Genomic DNA, 21,501 nt, shown 5'->3' with positions numbered 1-21,501 from the left:
TCCTTGCTAAAAAAGCTCAGCAACTGTGATCCCTGGAACCCCCCAAAAGGGGGTAGATCACTGCCAGTTTTGAACTCTGTGAGTAGATCGCGGTCTCTTGGGAATTGGCCAACACTGCAATAACTGTATTAAAAATGCAATTTTTTTTGGGGGGGGGGGAAGCGGCAAGAGAGGAAGGAGGCGAGATAAGGTGGAAGAGATTAAAGGCAGCGATTGGCATGGTGGGGGGAGGCTGTGTGTGTGTGTGTGTGTGTGTGTGTGTGTGTCTTGGTCAGCCTGAACCGATTAAAAAACATTGTCCAATACGGTAGCGGATCACAACGCCAACTAGATTAGCAGGCCGGGTCTTTTCGGAAAAGGAGTTAATTGCTAGAAATAACGATCTGCCCAGGGCTTATCGGCTCCCAGACTAGTTAACCGCTATTCGCAACCCCCCCCCAATAAAAGAAAACCCCAAACCCGCCGATTCGTTTGCAGGTATGCAATTTTGCAAAAGGGATGAATGGAGATTTGATTGGCATCTATTTATTTATCGGCGTAGGTGAATTAACAGACACCCCCCTCGGCCTTCCCTCTTTCTCCCCCCCCCCAAAAAAACTACCCGGATTTGCGGGGATTAGCAGAGTCTCAGACTCAAGGGGGGGGGGCGTTTCGGAAGAGGGGAAGGGCAGGATGCAAACTGTTGTGGCCGGTCAAAGATGGACAAAGGTGGCTCCCCCCAAAAAATTCACTTTGGGGTTCCCCATTAGGGCGGTTCATTAAAAAATGTGTTTTTTTAAATATAAAAAATACCTGCTCCAAAGGTCTTATTTTACTGCACTAGGGATTATTTAGCTATATCTGAAATTTCATGCATATCAGTTAATAGCTTGACCTCCCCTCCACTGAACTAAAATTTTCAGTGAACGACATAGGAAAACGAGCAAGTAAACATCTATTTTTGAGGAGGGGGGCGGTCAAGCTATTAACTGATATGCATTGAAATTCCAGATAGAGCTATATAACCCCTAGTGTAGTAAGATAAGACCTTTGGAGCAGGAATTTTCAATAATAAAGTTTTTTGTGAACCGCCCTATTAAAATAATTAAATTAAATTTTATTACTATTGAATTGATTTTGGAATGAATTGAATTTAGAATGTATGTTTGTATGCTTGTATATTTGTAACATGTGTGTATTAATCCTGAATTATTTTAACAATAAAAAATTTAAAAATTAAAAAAAATGTATTTCAATTAATCGATTATGATTTTATGTTATTTTTACCGTTGTTAGCCGCTCTGAGTCCGGCTTCGGCTGGGGAGGGCGGGATATAAATAAAATTTTATTATTATTTTATTATTCCCCATCTTTGTGGACCTCACTCAAGTGGTTTAGAGGTTAGGGCGGCAGACTAGGGCGCGGGTTCGAATCCCAAAACTCAAGCCGTCCGGCCGCAGCCCTCCCGGCTCTGTGTGCAAAAGCAGCTGCCCCTGTACCGAAAAAGCTCGTTCCGGCACTTGGCGCATGCTCAGAGGCGCCCTTATTCTCCCGTCCTGTACGCAAAACAAAACACAGAGCCGATGCAGCACGCCTGAAGCGACCGCCCTCTGCAACCCCAAACACAGAAAGCTAGATCTGGCCTGTGATCCTCGCTGTACCAAATGTCCCATTGACTTTAGTGGTGTCCGCACGGGCTGGCAGCAGGTACTGCTCCGAAAAATAAAGCAAATTTGGGACACCCCAGCGGACATCTAGCCCACCCCGCATCGCGATGCACCTCCGCCGAGAAATTTTGGAACAGGAAGGTTTTCCCTGCCAATGCAGCGGCTCTCACCTACGATCCCAGACCCCAGGAATGATGACGAAGATAGGCTATTATGGGATGGGAGTTCTCTGTGCTCGCCGTAGTGGGAGCCCTCGCCGTAGCCCTGCTGGAAGAAAAAGAGAAATAAAATATTGTAGGGTCCTTAAAAAACAAAAGCAACAGGGTGGGTAAAAATCAATGACTGAAAAAATAAATTAATCGGATTTTTAAAAAATAAATAAATCAGATTTTTAAAATAAAATGCTTTTTTTTGGGGGGGGGGAATCTTTTGAAAGATTTTCTATTTAAGTTGCATTATAGTCCATCAGGAAATAAGGGTTTGTTTTAAGCTTTTCATGCGTGCTAAAACTCTAAGTTTATTATTATTGTTGTTGTTGTTTTCATTCTAAGGTATAATCGTTTAACCACATCAGTTAACAAACATATGCTACAAAGTTATCGTTTTAGTTAAATAAATTGTCCAAATTGTTATTCACGAAACGATGATCTTTCTCCTTCTGATAAAGTACAGCAGAAAAAGTCGTCCGAATATACAGTTAACTTGTTAAACCTCGCCATAATTTCATAATTATCTGCCTTCTGTATTGCTAATCATATCACCAAATCAGTAAATTTTTGATATAACTGTAAAAAACTACTCTGGAAATTTATTATTCCAAAAATGAAACCTTCATCTGGTTGTCAATATTAAGAGTAGACCAGCAAGGCTGAGTCTTTCTGTAAAGAAAATTGATTTAAATCAAGTCTTACTGACTAGTGATTTGACCTGTTCTTTCTCTTCTTTTTATATTGTATTGTTGTTTTATTACTATGGCTAACTCAAATAAAGATTCATTCAATCAATTGCATGCACCCCTATTTGCAACCCCCCAAAAAATGATTCTCAAAAGGCAAGAGATTATAATTTTTTTGCTCTATTTCAAAGTGGTTTTTCTAATTATCCTTACCCTGACTTGGTCAAATGTGGAGTTATTCTGATCTCCTGCTGCCCAGGACCCAGAGGCCGGCCGCTCGTCCAAACCTGCTGGAGAAGGGAGGGGAAATAAAAATTAAACAAGCCCAGGAAATTATTCTTATCATTATTTAAAGGAATCAGCTTTGATAAGCAGTCCCATCGTACAAAGACAGTGTTCTCCTGAAGCTAAAACCGCTTTCCTTCCACAAACAGAGCAATATTTGGATGTTTAAGAGAGAATAAAGAGACTTTTTCCTGTTTCCATGCAGGGATAGTCAGCTTCAGAGCGGAACTGGATGATAGATTTTTAAATTCCATCATGGGATGGAATTGCATGCAGAAAGTTAGGGTGTCAGAATGGGGAAAAGGTTCTATTTTGCGTTCAAACGACAGAGAAGAGGAGAGAGGAAGGGTGGGGAGAACGGCAAACTTCCCAACTTTAGTTAAATCCATATTATTTTCAGTAGCCTTCTAAAAAACAACACCCCAAACAAAATATTGGAGGGGGGGGAGTTGCCCCACACTTAATTTGGTTAAACTGAATTATTTCCCCCCAATTGTTATGGTTCCAGTGGTTTCATATTCCCCCAGAAACAGCCCCTATTGGCCCGTGCCCTGGGCTGCTAGCTTTCTGCTTGCAGGGAGTCAAAGCAAAACAGCCCTCCTCAACTTGCCCAGCTGGAGAGCGCAACCCGACGGGCAGAGGCGAGGTGGCTGAATGGGCAGAGCACGTGTGCCGGGTTCGAACGCCGGCACACCCAGATCGGGCGGAGAATGTACGCGGCCCCAAAAGCGGGAGAGATGCTGCCAGCCTGTGTAGGCAACACTGCCCTGGAGAGACACAATGGCAATTTTCTACAGGAAGATGGGTCCATTTTATGGTGTTGCAGTGGTACCTTGGTTCTCAAACGCCTTTGTATCCAAACACTGAAAACCCGGAAGTAAGTGCTTTGGTTTTTGAACGTTTCTCGGAAGCCAGATGTCCGACGCGGCTGTCGGCTATTGTTTCCGGGGCACCTGCGCCAATCAGAAGCTGCGCCGTGGTTTCCGAACATTTCAGAAGTCAAACGGACTTCCGTTCCGGATTAAGTTTGGCGCTTTTGCTATTTATTTTGCGGTTTTGTATTTGAGGCTTTTTCAGTTCATTTGTTTTTGTGACTGTGCGGAACCCAGTTCAGCTACTGATTGATTGATTGATTGATTGACTGCAAAAATGGATTTAAAAAAACCAAGCAATGACCGTCATCAGTGCAGGTGAACAAAAAAAAGAGACAATTTTACTTTTTATCACATCCAATATTGCCTTATTATATAGTACAGCGCATGGATTCTTGCTTTCATTTTATGGATCAATGGTCTCGTTTAGATATTAAATTCATGTTGAATCGCTGTTTTAGGGGTTGTTTTTAAAAATCGATCTGTTTTGCATGACCTTCTATGGGGAAGCGCTGCCTTGGTTTTGGAACGCTTTGGTTTTGGAACGGGATTTCCGGAACGGATTAAGTCTGAGAACCAAGGAACCTCGGTCCGAAATGCACGCCCCAATGCAAGTGTGCAAGGCTGGGTGTGCAAAAGTGCAGCGCCGCGCAAACACACAAAAACACCCCATTGTGTGAATCGTTTCCCGCCCCCCCCCTTTCCATCTTATTATTATGTGAATCGCAGCCTTCCCCATCTCCCCTCACTGTTCATTTAACCAGAAACTTCTTTCAAAATTGCAAGGCTTCCATTCCGCAGCCTTTTGTGTTAATCATTTCCCTGGAGAATCGGTGTTTAATTGCTGTCTAATTTGCATAATTATGCATATTAATCTCCACGCCTAATGAATATTCATAACCCTCATTTAGATTTTGTTTCCTAATCAAAAAATAAAAAATAAAAATACCCCGCTCCTCCTTTCCCCCCCAATCTCTGCTCTCTCCAATGTGATTACTTTGCGGAATCGCGGTGGCGGAAAAAAAGATGTTAATGCGACTTGGGATAGTATTTTTTTTCAGGGGGGTGAGCTTTGCATTCCTGTCGCCTCCGACAATAACTTTTGCTTTGAAAAATGCGCCATTTACTCCCTCCCACCCCCTGGTCACCCCCCCCCGTTTTTGGTGCTCCGTTCTAGAAGAGTTTAATCTGCGTCAGCCGAAAACGTGAAATTTACAAAGCCAGCTAATAAAAAGCAGGATTTGAGAGCTTCTGTAAATCACTATACACAGCTGGGTCAATGGACGGGGGGCTCTGCCCACAAGGAGCTTACAGATCCTACATGCCGACACAGAGGACCGGTTTAAAGGAGCAGATCAAATGATAGAATCGTCGAACTGTGAAAGGGAACCCCAGCGGTCATCTATTCCAACCCCCTGGCAATGCAGGAATCTAAAGCATCCAGGATAGAGGGCCATTCAAACCTAAAATCCTTCGAGGAAGTAGAGTCCGCCACCGGGTGTCAGAACAGCTCTGACTGCCAGAAAGCTTTTCCAGATGTTGAGTTGGAATCTCCCTTCTCATTGCTTGAAGCCACGAGTTCGAGTCCTACCCTCGGGAGCCGGAGGAAACTAGCTTGCTCCCTCTCCCACGTGACAGCCCATATTGGAAGATGGCTCTGCTATCTCCTCTTTCCTAGGCTAAACATCGCCAGCTCCTTCGACCATTCCTCATCAGGATCGGTTTCCAGACCTTTGATCATCTCAGTCTCCCTCCTCTGCCCACCTTCCAGCTTGTCAACATCCATCTTAAATTGTGCTGCCCAGAACTGGAAGCATTATTCCAGGTGTGGTCTGACCAAGGCAGAATAGAGCAGGACTAGTAATTCTGCTTAAAAAGCAGAGACATCACCTTGCCAACAAAGGTCTATATAGTTCAAGCTCTGGTTTCCCCAGTAATGATGTATGGAAGTGAGAGCTGGACCATAAAGAAGGCTGATCGCCGGAGAATGGATGCTTTTGAATTCTGGTGCTGGAGGAGACTCTTGAGAGTCCCATGGACTGCAAGAAGATCCAACCTCTCCATTCTGAAGGAAGTCAGCCCTGAGTGCTCACTGGAAGGACAGATCCTGAAGCTGAGGCTCCAAGACTTTGGCCACCTCAGGAGAAGAGAAGACTCCCTGGAAAAGGCCCTGATGTTGGGAAAGATGGAGGGCGCAAGGAGAAGGGGACGACGGAGGACGAGATGGTGGGACAGTGTTCTCGAAGCTACCAGCATGAGTTTGACCAAACTGGGGGAGGCAGCGGAAGACAGGAGGGCCTGGCGTGCTCTGGTCCAGGGGGTCACAAAGAGGCGGACACCACTAAACGACTAAACAACAACAAAAATTAATTCCTATGATCTGGACATTAGACTTCTGTGGATGCAGCCTAGAACTTCATTAGTTTTTATTTATTTTTTCTGCTGCATCACACTGATTCATGTTTGGCTTGCCCACCAAGACCCCCAGATCCAGTTCCCGGTTCCCCCTATCCTATGTTTGTGCATTTGGTTCTTCCTGCCTTGGTGCAAAACCTGACATTTATCCCTATTGAAATGCACATTTTAGTTCTCTTATCTGTTAAGGTCACCTCGAATGCCGGTTCCGTCTTCTGCAGCGTTTTTGCACCCCCTTCCAGTTTGGTGTCACGTGCGAATTTGAGGAACATCAAAAACAGAATATTCTCCATGCAGACGCTCACACATTAAATGGAGGCGGCTTGAAAAGGAACCGGGCACAACACACGCCGGCCAACCTTACAGGTAGGGCGTTGTGGGAAATAAAGCAAAGAAGCCACTGCCCGTCTCTTTATAATGAACTAGAAACCTCGCACTCAAGGCTGCTCTGATATTCAAATAAACCCCAAACCAGTTTTGAAAATGTCTGCTGCAACCCAACAAAATCTGATGGCACGAAAGCCTGCTCCTCAATTACGATTAAAGGTAAAGGTAAAGGTAAAGGTAAAGGGACCCCTGGCCATTAGGTCCAGTCGTGGCCGACTCTGGGGTTGTGGCGCTCATCTCGCTTTACTGGCCAAGGGAGCCGGCATACAGCTTCCGGGTCACGTGGCCAGCAGGACTAAGCCGCTTCTGGCGAACCAGAGCAGTGCACGGAAACACCATTTACCTTCCCGCCGGAGCGGTACCTATTTATCTACTTGCACTTTGACTTGCTTTCGAACTGCTAGGTTGGCAAGAGCTGGGACCGAACAATGGGAGCTCACCCCGTCATGGGGATTCGAACCACCGACCTTCTGATTGGCAAGCCCAAGAGGCTCAGTGGTTTAGACCACATGCTAACCGTGTGGAAAATAGACAGGACGCAGCAGAATATCCAAATGCACGCAACCATAGTGTGGCCTTATAACCCCTGACAGCTTCACCCGTGTCTTTTTAATTATTCCAGTTACTTGAAACATTTTAGACTGCAATGCCAATAAAGGTATTTCATTGATTGATATTATTATTATTATTGCTGAAATGAGCAGACATGGATTATTTTCTTCTGGCATATCTTCTCTGAATAAAAACCTAACTAGCTACATAAAGGTAAAGGGACCCCTGACCATTAGGTCCAGTCGTGACCGACTCTGGGGTTGCGGCGCTCATCTCGCTTTACTGGCCGAGGGAGCCGGCGTACAGCTTCCGGGTCATGTGGTCAGCAGGACTAAGCCGCTTCTGGCGAACCAGAGCAGCGCACGGAAACACCGTTTACCTTCCCGCCGGAGCGGTACCTATTTATCTACTTGCACTTTGACGTCCTTTCGAACTTGTAGGTTGGCAGGAGCAGGGACCAAGCAACGGGAGCTCACCCCGTCATTGCGGGGATTCGAACCGCCAACCTTCTGATTGGCAAGTCCTAGGCTCTGTGGTTTAACCCACAGTGCCACCCGTGTCCCATAACTAGCTATATGGTCCACTGTTGATAAAAATCAGTATTTTTCTTTAAGCAGAGACCAGTGAAATTAAAAAATACGATGGCTTCCAGCTCGCCAGGAACTTCTAAACACGCCACATCCCGTCCGGTCGGCAGGAAGGGACAATAACACAGGGCTCCATTTCTCCCCCCCCACCATGGCTACGTTAATAGAGTTATTAAAACGGGGGAAAGAGAGAAAGAGAGAGACCCCACAGATTAATTATGCATTTTAATAACCCCGATCATGAATATTCATAAAGCATTCGTGTGTTCGTGTTCTAATTAAATACGTACTAATAATATAAAATGTAGATTTTCGGGGGGGGGGAGTGTGTCCTCCCCCCAACCCCATTTAAGGGTTTCGGCGCTGCAAAGCTCACATGCAAACCCGCCGTCTACTGTTGGGAGAAAGTGGACAGACAGAGAGAGAGACAGACAGTTTCCTCTCTTTGCCGTAAGACTTGAACTCTGGGTCAGCCAAGGAAGTTGAACGCCGGGAGGTTCGGGACAAATCAAAAGGAGGAATTCTTTCTGCAGAGTTAGACTATGGAACTCCCTGCCACAAGAGGCAGGGATGGCCAATGACCTCGATGGCTTCAAATGAGGGTTAGAAAACTTGGGTCCCTTGCAACTCTTAAAATTCCTGGAGAATAAGACTATCAATAACGTGCAAATTCCATTTCAATATTCATATAGCCTCCAACATTTCTACCCTGAAAATAGGGACATCCTATTCCATCCCCTCCAACGTTTCTCCCGTGAAAATAGGGACGTCCTATTCCATCCCCTCCAACGTTTCTCCCCTGAAAATAGGGACGTCCTATTCCATCCCCTCCAACGTTTCTCCCCTGAAAATAGGGATGTCCTATTCCATCCCCTCCAATGTTTCTCCCTTGAAAAGAGGGACGTCCTATTCCATCCCCTCCAACATTTCCACTAGCCATGATGGCCTCCCCTTGCCTCTGCATTGCTTTCCTGAATTAAATTTTTACATTCACAAATCCCACCTCGGTCAGTGGCCCTCCTAACCAGGGTTAGAAACTCAGATGCATAGCCTAGGCTCCTTAAAACAGGGGTAGGCAACCTATGGTCCAGGGGCCGGATCTGGCCCAATCGCCTTCTAAATCCGGCCAGTGGATGGTCCGGGAGTCAGCGTGTTTTACATGAGTAGAATGTGTCCTTTTATTTAAAATGCATCTCTGGGCTATTTGTGGGGCTTAGGAATTCATTCATTTCTCCCCCCCCCCAAAAAAAAAAATAGAGAGAGAGGGATGTAGATGCTCCTTCAGGGATACTGGGCCATTTAGGGCTTTCAAGGTCAGCACCAACATTTTGAATTGTGCTCGGAAATGTACTGGGAGCCAATGCAGATCTCTCAGGACCGGTGTTATATGGTCTCCACTCCTGGTCCTCAGTCTAGCTGCCACGTTCTGGATTAGTTGCAGTTTCTGGGTCACCTTCAAAGGCAGCCCCACGGAGAGCGCATTGCAGTAGTCCAAGCGGGAGATAACCAGAGCATGCACCACTCTGGAGAGACAGTCTGCAGGCAGGTAGGGTCTCATCCTGCGTACCAGATGGAGCTGGGAGATAGCTGCCCTGGACACAGAATTGACCTGTGCCTCCATGGACAGCTGTGAGTCCAAAATGACCCCCAGGCTGTGCACCTGGTCCTTTGGGGGCCCAGTCACCCCATTCAGGACCAGGGCGTCCCCCACACCCGCCCGCCCCCTGTCCCCTTCTGTCTTGTCAGAATTCAACCTCAATCTGTTAGCCGCCATCCATCCTCCAGCCGCCTCCAGACACTCACACAGGACCTTCACTGGTTCCGATTTAAAAGAGCAGTAGAGTTAGGTATTGGGTACTGAGATCCCTGCATTGCAAAGGGTTGGGCTGGATGACCCTCAGGCTCCCAACTCTACGATTCCACTGCTTGTTGCTCTTGAGTGCCCCCTCTAAGGAAGCTGGCCAGAAGGCGGAAGTGCAGATCCACCCGGCCACGCACAATTTAAAACACACACAAAAAACAGCATTTTCTGTCCTTTCGCGGCTGGCCAAGCTACTCCCCTTTTGCAGGACATCCTTCGGGGCCACAAGCGTCGGAGAATCGCGCACAGCACATGGGAGACGTGTGGATTTTTCGTGAAACTTAAAATAGACGCACGGCAGATGTTCAGCAGAGAGGTCTGAGTTTTGCTCAGATTCCTGGGGTGTTTTCTCCCCCTTAAAGGGGGAGAGACCCCAAAGGCAGGTGGGGACGATAATTTGATTTAGTTGAAGGTAGCAGACGGCTGCTATGATAAACAGTTCCCTATTAAGCTGCTTTTAAGTGGCTAATCGGAGCTGGAATTGGGAGGGGGGGGGAAGACGGTGCCGAGCGAGATTTGGGAAGGGCGGGGGAATCAATAAAAGAAGCCGGCCGATAATTAGGTTTAGCCTTCGTCACGAGCAGCAAAGTTGTTTTCCCACTATACTCCGTCCTCCCGCCCTCATCCCGGACAATCAGGTTACAATAATTTAATAATGATATGTTTTTTCTACATCCTGTCCATCTTATTGGGTTGGCCCAGCCACTCTGGGCAGCTACCAACACGTATAAAAAAGTAATAAAACACTGCACATGAATAGTAACGACGCAATGTAAAAAGCCGCAATAACTTTGACATAAACCGCTTATGGCGAACAAAGCAACATTCCACCATCGATCCGAATCGAACGGTAAATGGGAAAACCGAACACCGGCAAATAATAATTAAACAGGTTGCAACGGACAGGCCTATATACAGTTGCGATCGAAATTATTCCACCCCCATTGGAAGTCAGGTTTATTCTCAATATTTGCGGGGTTCCAGCTGTTTGCAAGGAGCGAAATCTCACAAGAGTACTGGAAATTGACCTGAACTTGAGAGCGAGACTGGAGAAGCCAGGATAAGTTGCCTTTTTGGCTGAATTTCACCTGATTCGCAAGGTGTGTTGAATAATTCCAATTGCAGCTCCGTGTACCTGGCTTTCGGCACCTGAGATGTATATTTTGAGGACGAAAACCCGATTTCTGTGATCATTAAGTTGTCTTAAAAGTGTTTTTAACATTGCAGTTTTTAATGGCTGGGAACCGCCTGCGGGGCCTTAATGTGAAGGGTGGGTGATTGATTAATTAATTAATTATTATATTATTAATAATAATAATAAAGACTTCATCAGGCAAGGCTTTACTCCGCCTGCCTTGCTCCACCCACTAGTCTCCGCTTCTCAATTTGCGTCGTTGCCGTAGTTTTACTGATTGCAGTCCCGAAATTATTTCTTGTAATTGTCAAGTGTTGAATTTCTGTTTGATTTTTATACGCTGATATTGTTATCTTATACTATTCTAATGATTGCCGAATGTCACTTTTTGATGGAACTTGCTTATTTTAAAGTTGTGTTTTATGAGCAAGTTTTTGCATTGCATTCGTTTGTTACAAGGTGTGTACATTCTTTGTTTCTTCCCCTTGTAAACCGCCTTGGGTATTGTAAGATGGAAAGATGGTATACAAAATAAAAGTGGTGATGATTATGATGATAACGAACACTCTTAGAGAGGCACATTTGCGCTTGCAAGAATGGCTGGGGAAACACAGGCAGATAAAGGTAAAGGGACCCCTGACCATTAGGTCCAGTCGTGGCCGTCTCTGGGGTTGCGGCGCTCATCTCGCTTTCTTGGCCGAGGGAGCCGGCGTCCAGCTTCCAGGTCATGTGGCCAGCAGGACTAAGCTGCTTCTGGCGAACCAGAGCAGGGCATGGAAACGCCGTTTACCTTCCTGCCGGAGTGGTACCTATTTATCTACTTGCACTTTGACGTGCTTTCGAACTGCTAGGTTGGCAGGAGCAGGGACAGAGCAACGGGAGCTCACCCCGTCATAGCGGGGATCCGAACCGCCAACCTTCTGATCGGCAAGTCCTAGGTTCTGTGGTTTAACCCACAGCGCCACCCACGTCCCACCAGGCAGATAGGCGGGCTATAAATAATAAAATTATTATTATTAATATTATTAAGCACAGATTCACACAGAAGCACCATTCAACACTTTGCCGGAAAGACGAAAAGGGGAAAACTACACAGAGCGCACGACGGATCGGCAGGGCTTTTAACTCAGCAGCAAAGCCCCTGAAACAGCACCTACTCATGAGTAAAGGTCTTGCCGCTCGCCTGGGAGATAACTTCTGATGATGGGAAGAAACACCACGGGGTTTTTTGGGGGAGAGACCCTTCTGAGACAGTCACTTCCGAGTCTGAAAGCGCAGGATTGGGCCGGGCAGCCCTAAGCGAGCGCCAAGCCAGAGGTTTAAGGCAGCCGCTCGCCTGGGGCAAATCACGGATCTCCGGAAAGAAGCCGTTCACGAACTAAACCGCAGACCAGTGGCTCCCAGTGTGTGCAGTGGGATAACTGGCAGGGGGACTGGAACTGCAAAAGACTAACTCCCAGATTCTGCAAAGCTTGCTATCGCTGGATCAAGTCCATCAGTTCCGTTGAATTAATTAAACGAAACCGTTTTAATTGGATTAATGTGCAATTAAGTGCCGCTGTTTCGAATCGTATTCCGTTACGGTCGTATTCCGTTATGCAGGGAGTATTTTCTGCATGTTTTTCACAGGATAAGAGGGCAACCGGGTACGGATTTTTGGGGAAAGCTGCGATAAGGTTCTACTCAAGAGTAGACCTAGCCTCCCCGACTCGATTCCCTTTCCACACAACGAAACGCCGGCCTCCTCCCTTTGAAATCCCTACAGCAAAGTTCAGCCAAATGCCGGAGACGATATCTGGCAGCAATTTGGGCTCGGTTCCAGCGATCGGTTAGACGTACGGCTCAAAATCCCATTCTGAACCAACAGTGAAAACAGCAAGACTGCCTTTTAAAAAATAAATAAATCACATTCTCATAGTGTGGAAAATAAGGTATCTCTCCCTGCAGGAATTAAAGAACCTTTTAATGAGGGTGAAAAGGGAGAGCGCAAAATATGGTCTGAAGCTCAACATCAAAAACGAAGATCATGGCCGCTGGGCCCATCACCTCCTGGCAAATAGAAGGGGAAGAAATGGAGGCAGTGAGAGATTTTACCTCCTTGGGCTCCATGATCACTGCAGATGGTGACAGCAGTCACGAAATTAAAAGAAGCCTGCTTCTTGGGAGAAAAGCAATGACAAACCTAGACAGCATCTTAAAAAGCAGAGACATCACCTTGCCGACAAAGGTCTGTATAGTTCAAGCTCTGGTTTTCCCAGCAGTGATGTATGGAAGTGAGAGCTGGACCATCAAGAAGGCTGATCGGCGAAGAATGGATGCTTTTGAATTATGGTGCTGGAGGAGACTCTTGAGAGTCCCATGGACTGCAAGAAGATCAAACCTCTCCATTCTGAAGGAAATCAGCCCTGAGTGCTCACTGGAAGGACAGATCCTGAAGCTGAGGCTCCAAGACTTTGGCCTCCTCAGGAGAAGAGAAGACTCCCTGGAAAAGACACTGATGTTGGGAAAGATGGAGGGCACAAGGAGAAGGGGATGGCAGAGGACGAGATGGTGGGACAGTATTCTCGAAGCTACAAACATGAGCCTGACCAAAATGCGGGAGGCAGTGGAAGACAGGAGGGCCTGGCGTGCTCTGGTCCAGGGGGTCACCAAGAGGCGAACACGACTAAAGGACTCAACAACAGCAACAACAAGACCTGCATACCAGCCCTGCAAAGCAGGCCAGGCAGGCGAGGAACCGCAGGAAGGTTGCCAAGTGAGTTGTTGGCCGGGCAGCAGATTCGAACCCAGATATCCTTAGAGTGAGAAAGCTAACTAAGATCCGGGTGTGAGGCAGCTTAAATGGGGTCCACCCCCCCACCGGGCTGCACCCCGCACTGTCCGACTTTGCCCCGCCCACTGGCCCCACCCACATTTTAGAGATTGGGGGGGGGCTGGGGGAAGAAAACTTTTTCTTTTTAGGGAGGAGAAAGCCAGGGGGTGGAGGCAAAATTGGACGCAGATCGTACCAGAACGGGAACCTCAGAGTCATTTAGTCTAACTCAATGCAATGCAGGAATATTTTGACCAACTCAGGACTCGAACCCAAAACTCGGCTCAAAACAGTTGCGGCGTTTGGGGCTGTTGAGCTCGAGGGGAAATGCAAGAAGAAGAGGCCTTTTAAAAACGGGTTCGGGGCGGGAATGACTGGCGGTTTTTGGTTTTTTCGATTATGCATTTTGTGTTTTTATATTGTGGTTTTATCCCGCGGAGCACCCTTAGACCTGCAGGGAGAGGGCGGTATGCAAATTTAACTAATAATAATTATAATAATCGCAATCATAATCATAGGGACCATGAGGGACACCTGGCCCCCCGCAATGCAGGAATCTTTCGCCCAACTCAGGATTCGAACCTGCAACCATGAGATTAGGAGTCTCTGCCTCAAACGGTTGCATCGCTTAGGGCGTTTTAGCTTAGAGGAACCGCAGGGAGGGGAGAGGAGAAGGTACCCAGGGGGGTCATCTAGCCCAACCCCTTGAAATGCAGGAATTCTTTTCCCCGAGGCAGGATTCGAACCCTTAACCCCACGATTAGGAGTCGCACGCTCTACCCGCCAAACTCTTGCGAAGTCATGGAACCAACCGCAGAATTGTAGAGCTGGGAGAAACCCCCTGGCGGTCATCCAGCCGAACCCCCTGCTATGCAGGAATTCTTTTCCCCCAACTCAGAATTCGAACTCGTAACCCCAAGATGAAGAGTTGCCCGCTGTACCCACCAAGCTCTTGCGAAGTCATGGAGCCAACCTCAGAATCGTAAGGCTGGAAGGGGGATCCTCCAACCCAACCCCCCTGCCATGCATGGAATCTTTTGCCCGATGCAAGACTCGAACCCGCAACCCCAAAATGAAGAAACTCACGCTCTGCCGACACAGCCTGTAAATATAAACCCGGCAGAGGAGGGATGGGGGGGGGGAGAGATGACAACGAACGGAGCACAGATAAGCCGGAGGGTTGAAAACAATTAAAAATAAGAAAAACTCTGCAGCCCCCAAAACACTTCCTGGCAGCTGTGAAAACAAGGTCGCCCCACAGTGACCAAACAAAAGACCTCAAAGGGGAACGCCGCTGAGAAAAAAAAGGGGGGGGGAGAGTTTTTTTTTAAAGTCAACACAATAAAATCAATTGTGTGGTTTGTTTTCTTTTTTTTAAAAAAAAAAAACACACGTTCACACCCAGACGGAACCAGCCATTAAATACTTGCCCATATGTCTATGCATACATATATATAAATAAAAAATAGTTTTGCAAGTTGTGTGACCTCGTTTCCCCACCTGGATTTTTTAGAAATCCGTGATTTTAAGAACAAGGATTTTCTGCAAAGTTTTCCAGTTTGCTTTTCGAACGAACGACTTGGGGGACGTAAGTCTGGGGAAAACTGGGTTGAAGTTTTTCCTATTTTCAGAACAAATTTTATTATTTACAGCTGCTAAGCTTTAACCTCTCTCCCTAACTTATACTGAAACAGCCTACCTAGCTCCATACTGTCTGGCACTGACTGGCAGCACCTCCAGCTAAAATGACTTACCAGTTCTGAATAAACCTAGTGGCAAAAAGCAGCAAAACCACTAGCAAATTTGCAAAGCTAAGCAGGGGCCGGTCTGGTTTCAAATTGGATGGGAAACTCATCTGGGGGGGTGGGGGTGCCATATTTCAAGAAGTGAAAAATCCAGACACAAAAAGCTGTGCAGCTTTTTTTTTTGGTGGGGGAAACGGTGGATATCGCCCAAAGAAAGTTGTTTGTTGCTGTTGTTAAGTTGTTTAGTGGTGTCCGCCTCTTTGTGACCCCCTGGACCAGAGCACGCCAGGCCCTCCTGTCTTCCTCTGCCTCCCGCAGTTTGGTCAAACTCATGCTGGTAGCTTGGAGAACACTGTCCCACCATCTCGTCCTCTGTCGTCCCCTTCTCCTTGTGCCCTCCATCTTTCCCAACATCAGGGTCTTTTCCAGGGAGTCTTCTCTTCTCCTGAGGTGGCCAAAGTCTTGGAGCCTCAGCTTCAGGATCTGTCCTTCCAGTGAGCACTCAGGGCTGATTTCCTTCCAAATGGAGAGGTTTGATCTTCTTGCAGTCCGTGGGACTCTCAAGAGTCTCCTCCAGCACCAGAATTCAAAAGCATCCATTCTCCAGCGATCAGCCTTCTTGATGGTCCAGCTCTCACTTCCATACATCACTGCTGGGAAAACCATGGCTTTAACTATAGCGACCTTTGTTGGCAAGGTGATTCTCTACTTTTTAAGATGCTGTCCAGGTTTGTCATTGCTTTTCTCCCAAGAAGCAGGCGTCTTTTGATTTCGTGGCTGCTGTCACCATCTGCAGTGATCACGGAGCCCAAGAAAGTCAAATCTCTCCCTGCCTCCATTTCGTCCCCTTCTATTTGCCAGGAGGTGATGGGACCAGTTGTTGAATTTCCCTATTTCCCCCGTATGTCGATTCTGCCACTGAAATCCTATGCAAAGCAGAATCTTGCATGAATCAGCTCAAACTTTGAGGACTAGAATCTTATTTTAGGCTTTGCATGCAAAGGTCTGAGGTTCAATCCTCTGGGTATAGGGCAGAAAATAAACTCAATAAATAATAATAATAATAATAATAATAATAATAATAATAATAATAACCCACAGTGCCTGAAACCCTGGAGAGCAGGGAACTCTGAACTCGATAGACAATTGGGTTTGATTTAGGAGAAGGCAGCATCCTATTGGCTAGTCATGAGGACTACAATCTTAGCACGTTTTTACGAGAAGGAGCCGAGCCGAGCACTGCCTGCAAGAGGGACTTTGGTATTTTTTTTGGGGGGGGGTGTGAAACCAAACAAGGCAAAGGTGCTTTGGGGTGGCACAGGGTCACTATCCGCAGCACGCCGTCCGTCCGACGGGTGACTCACAGAGCAGGAAAAGGAGATAAGGACTTGATTTGCTCCTTGCCAGGAAAGGGCCTATTCTCCAGCCCAGAAAAACAAGCTTGCCCCTCCGAGAAAGAAAGAAAAAAAAGCCCTCTTTTCTTCCGTAAACAAAGTTGTTCCCTGGCGGCCACCTGCTTTAAACAGAAAACAGGGAGGTGGGAAGAAAAGGGGGGAGGCAGGCAGGCAGCCTGGGAAAACCTTTGTCTTAAAGACTGTTTTTCCTAAACTGCAGTTGCCACAACAATACGGTGAGTGCTCCTTTCTTGCCTTGCAAAGAAGCTCTCCAAAGAAGGACCCTGTTTCGTTTGCAGGTCTTATTCCGTTCCTGCATTTGCACCCTGCTTCCCTGGCCCAGGAAATTCTCCCTCCTTCCTGGTGCATGCAAAAACACCCCTGCGAGGTAGACCACGCTGATTTCCCCGCTTTGGGGGGCTCGGGTCCAGGCGGCGGACGAAATCCCCCAGACAGCGTTCGAAAAACCCCTTTTGCTACTGGGAACGGGGTCCAAATGCGACTTGTTGCAGGAATTTATGTATAGGTTTTTTGGGGGGTTGCCCCTCCAGTAGATATCATGCACATGCAGCCCACTACCAAAACCAGTCCAAGCGCTTTTGTGACTTTTGTGATTTGTCCCCACAAAACACCCCATCGCAGTTTCTTCCTATCTATTCAAAGGGCCTCTGCTGCACGATACCAAATGTAAGAATTCGCTGATCAATGTATCTCTGTACTGGCTCACTGGGAAAACTTCAGAAATTCATATAGACAGGTGAGCTCAGCTCCTCAGCAGCCCCTCTGCCTGAGTGATAATCCCTGGCATCCTGATACCTGAGCGCCAGACAGGTAGCCGTTCCAGAAATAACAAACCCAGATGAAGACAAAAGGATGTGATGAACTTGGCTGGGAAACAGGGAAATGTGAATATCTCTTTTGTTACCCTTGATGGGTGTTTGGTGGAGGGCAAGGGGAACCATGGGGCAGGGTCCAGGATGCTCAGATTACGGCCACCAGACCTCCCCTTTCATGATGCAACCATGATGTATGAGTGATGTAGTTTGGGGGGGTAACATGGGGATTAGCAGCTAATAAAAGTTGGGGGGCTGTTTTGTTCAGGGCTTCCATCCTGTTTCACCTGGTGGCAGGTGGCAGGTCCTGTTGCGAGAGTCTTCAATAAAGACCAAGCCTATGGTTTTCCCAGTAGTGATGTATGGAAATGAGAGCTGGACCATCAAGAAGGCTGATCACTGAAGAATGGATGCTTTTGAATTCTGGTGCTGGAGGAGACTCTGGAGAGTCCCATGGACTGCAAGAAGATCAAACCTCTCCATTCGGAAGGAAACCAGCCCTGAGTGCTCACTGGAAGGACAGATCCTGAAGCTGAGGCTCCAAGACTTTGGCCACCTCATGAGAAGAGAAGACTCCCTGGAAAAGACCCTGATGTTGGGAAAGATGGAGGGCACAAGGAGAAGGGGACGACAGAGGACGAGATGGTGGGACAGTGTTCCCGAAGCTACCAGCATGAGGGAGGCAGTGGAAGACAGGAGGGCCTGGCGTGCTCTGGTCCAGGGGGTCGCGAAGAGGAGGACACGACTAAAGAACAAGTTTGAGAACCAGGGTACCACTGTATTTATATCGGACCCATCTGCTTTTGTGTACTTGCCCTGAGATTTCCAGAGGTCCTTTTGTTGCCTGATGATGCGTTAACAGGAAAGTTTGCTAAGCTGGGTTTCTGTTCCAAATGAGGAGAATGAAACCCCAAACGGTAGTCTCAAAAAATAAAAAAATAACCGGCAGCTCATTCACCATCCGGCTTCTGGTTCTCACGTGCCGAACGACGAATGGGTGTTTTGTTTTTAAAAAATAAGTTTACCAAATTTGGAGGGGGGCGTTGAGAGAGAGAGAGAGAGAGAGAGAGAGAGAGAGAGAGAGTGTATATTCCCCAGCCGATTTAAAATAGAACGGAGTTTAAATTTAGGTTTCAGGCCAGCTTCCTGACTTGAAACTGCTGCTCTCCGGATCTGGAATGATCATCAGGTATATAAAAAAGCCTTGGCACATTCTGAGATGCAAACTCTTGACCGAAGGAATTTGCCTGGAAGGTCCCCCGCCAAGGCAGGCTTGTCCTGCTTGCAGAAGAAACGATCTGGACATCTAAAGTGGTCCCTTGGTTCTCAAACTTAATCCGTTCCGGATATTCCGTTCCAAAACCAAAGCGTTCCAAAACCAAGGCGCGCTTTCCCATAGAAAGTCATGCAAAATGGATCAATCCGTTCCAGACTTTGAAAAACAACAATTCAACATGAAATTTACTATCTAATGAGACCCTTGGTCCATAAAATGAAAGCAATAAACATTGTACTGTACTATAAAATAAATAAGACGGTATTGTAGATGATAAGAATTAAAATGGACTTTTCTCCCCAACCTGCACTGATGATAGTTATTGTTTGGATGGGGGGCTTTTATCTATTTCCGCAGTCACACAATCAATCAATCAATCAATCAATCAGTAGCTGAACTGGATTCCACACAGTCACAAAAACAAATGAACCGGAAAAGCCTCAAAAGCAAAAACGCAAAATAAAGAGCAGAAACCAAAGCGCCAAGGTTAATCCGTTCCAGAAGTCCGTTTGACTCCCAAATGTTCAGAAACCAAGGCGCGGCTTCTGAGTGGCGCAAGCGCCCCAGAAACAATAGCTGACAGCCGTATCGGGCGTCCGGCTTCTGAAAAACGTTCAGAAACCAGAACACTTACTTCCGGGTTTTTGGAGTTTGAGAACCAAGGCGCTTGAGAACCAAGGTACCACTGTACTTGAATCAGTTCTATGCTGAGAACATTGAGGACTAGAATGTTGCTTTATCATTAGGGCTGTAAATTCGATTTTGGATGCCGAAGGTTCTAGGTTCCATCTCTAGCTGGGACTGGGAATGTCCGGCACACGCCCCCCCCCGATCAGTTTTATCTTAAAACCGATTTATCATAAAGCTGATCCACGTTCCCCATTATTTTTCTTGCTAGCCGCCAGGGAGGATTTGATTTAAATGAAATCAGTTTAAATCACTAGTCAGTAAGACTTGATTTAAACCTTTTTTTTTTTTTTACAGAAAGACTCATTCTTGCTGGTATCATCTTAATATTTAAGAATAGAGGAAGCTTTCATTTCTGGAGGCAGAAAGTAAGGCTGACCTGCGGAACTCATTGCCACAGGGCAGGCCGCAACTTGCTTTTTTAAAAACCCAAGCAGAACTGCTCGCCTATCATATATTAGGGTGTGGTACAGATGTGATTTATTGGGAGGGGGGCATCAAACACAGGCCACCAATCTCCTCCCTCGAGAATCGTCTGTCGATGCCGCGACGAGGAAAAAAGCAAATTCCCCGATAAAAAGAATAATTCAAAACAAAAACCATGCAGAAAACCCACAGAGATTTCAAGTCAGCAGGAAAGCACAGTGTCGTCGTCGTCCCCCCCACAAACCAAACACGCTCACGTTCCCCATAGCAACTCCAAAACTTGGAGGCTTTTCAATATGGCGAAAATCCCATTTTGAAACACAGCCGGACTTTCAAATGCAAATAGCGACAGAGACGGAACATATGGTGGAGGTTAGTTCTTATTTTTCCTAATTAAATGGCACACTGCTGTTTTGTATAACAATGTTAATAGGGCATTTGCAAGCTTTCGGGAGGGAGGCCGAACCGTCTCTCTCCCCCCCCCTTTTTTTAAGAGAGAGGCGGCAATTGGCAGAGAAAACCGAAGGCCGCAAGACACATACACACCCTGTCCCCGATCTCCCTCGATATCAACACGGTGGTTTGGCACATTCCCAATTTAGGGGTGGTGCTGGGGGGAGAATAGTCCCCTCACATCCTGTTGCCGCTTTTTTTTGCAGACCGCTAAAAGTAAGCCACAAGGACAAACCTAGACAGTGTCTTAAAAAGCAGAGACATCACCTTGCCAACAAAGGTCCGTATAGTTCAAGCTATGGTTTTCCCAGTAGTGATGTATGGAAGTGAGAGCTGGACCATAAAGAAGGCTGGTCGCCGAAGAATGGATGCTTTTGAATTCTGGTGCTGGAGGAGACTCTGGAGAGTCCCATGGACTGCAAGAAGATCAAACCTCTCCATTCTGAAGGAAATCAGCCCTGAGTGCTCACTGGAAGGACAGATCCTGAAGCTGAGGCTCCAAGACTTTGGCCACCTCAGGAGAAGAGAAGACTCCCTGGGAAAGACCCTGATGTTGGGAAAGATGGAGGGCACAAGGAGAAGGGGACGACGGAGGACGAGATGGTTGGACAGTGTTCTCGAAGAGACCAGCATGAGTTTGACCAAACTGTGGGAGGCAGTGGAAGACAGGAGGGCCTGGCGTGCTCTGGTCCAGGGGGTCACGAAGAGGCGGACGCGACTAAACGACGCAGCAACAACAAAAGTAACCCCCCTCCCTTTGGCAAAAACGCCCCCCCCCCGTCTCGCAGATTTGCATACTGAACATAGACATCTCCATTGGGTGAATTTTCCAATTGGCATCTACAGTGGCACCTTGGTTCTCAAACTTAATCCGTTTCCCGGAAATTCCTTTCCGAAACCAAAGCGTTCCAAAACCAAGGCACACTGCTTTCCGATAGAAAGCAATGCAAAATGGATCGATCCATTCCAGACTTTTAGAAACAACCCCTAAAACAGCCATTGAACATGGATTTTACTCGCTAACGAGACCATTGATCCATAAAACGAAAGCAAGAATCAACGTACGCAATTGATCCATAAGTAGCTGGACTGGTCATGAAAATGAAACAAAAAAGAGCCCCAAAAGTAAAAAAAAGCAAAATAAATAGCAAAAACAGGCAGACCTCAATGTAACACTCAAATTGGAAGCGTGGCACTCAAAACAGAGCACGTTCAGCTTCCGAAAAAAGTTCGCGAACCG

General features: G+C 46.8%; 1 protein-coding gene across 9 annotated transcripts in view; it reads right to left on the bottom strand.

Annotated features, from left to right (window-relative positions):
- TCF3 (transcription factor 3) overlaps window positions 1-21,501 on the bottom strand; it is a 90,713-nt gene that overhangs the window by 40,975 nt on the left and 28,237 nt on the right. For 5 of the 9 annotated variants that reach the window (XM_081846167.1, XM_081846169.1, XM_081846170.1 and 2 more), the window contains exons 4-5: window positions 2,755-2,831; window positions 1,817-1,913 (exon numbers count right to left, since the gene is read on the bottom strand). In XM_081846167.1, coding sequence (XP_081702293.1) covers window positions 1,817-1,913; window positions 2,755-2,831 — 174 coding nt within the window. The remainder of the gene's footprint in view (window positions 1-1,816; window positions 1,914-2,754; window positions 2,832-21,501) is intronic. The other 4 variants (XM_081846171.1, XM_081846165.1, XM_081846164.1 and 1 more) reach the window with 3 other exon arrangements.

Source organism: Podarcis erhardii (assembly GCF_964252035.2).
Source record: "Podarcis erhardii genome assembly, chromosome: 18".
In the NCBI taxonomy this organism is placed as follows: Eukaryota; Metazoa; Chordata; class Lepidosauria; order Squamata; family Lacertidae; genus Podarcis; species Podarcis erhardii.
This window is presented reverse-complemented; position numbering and strand designations above follow the sequence as displayed.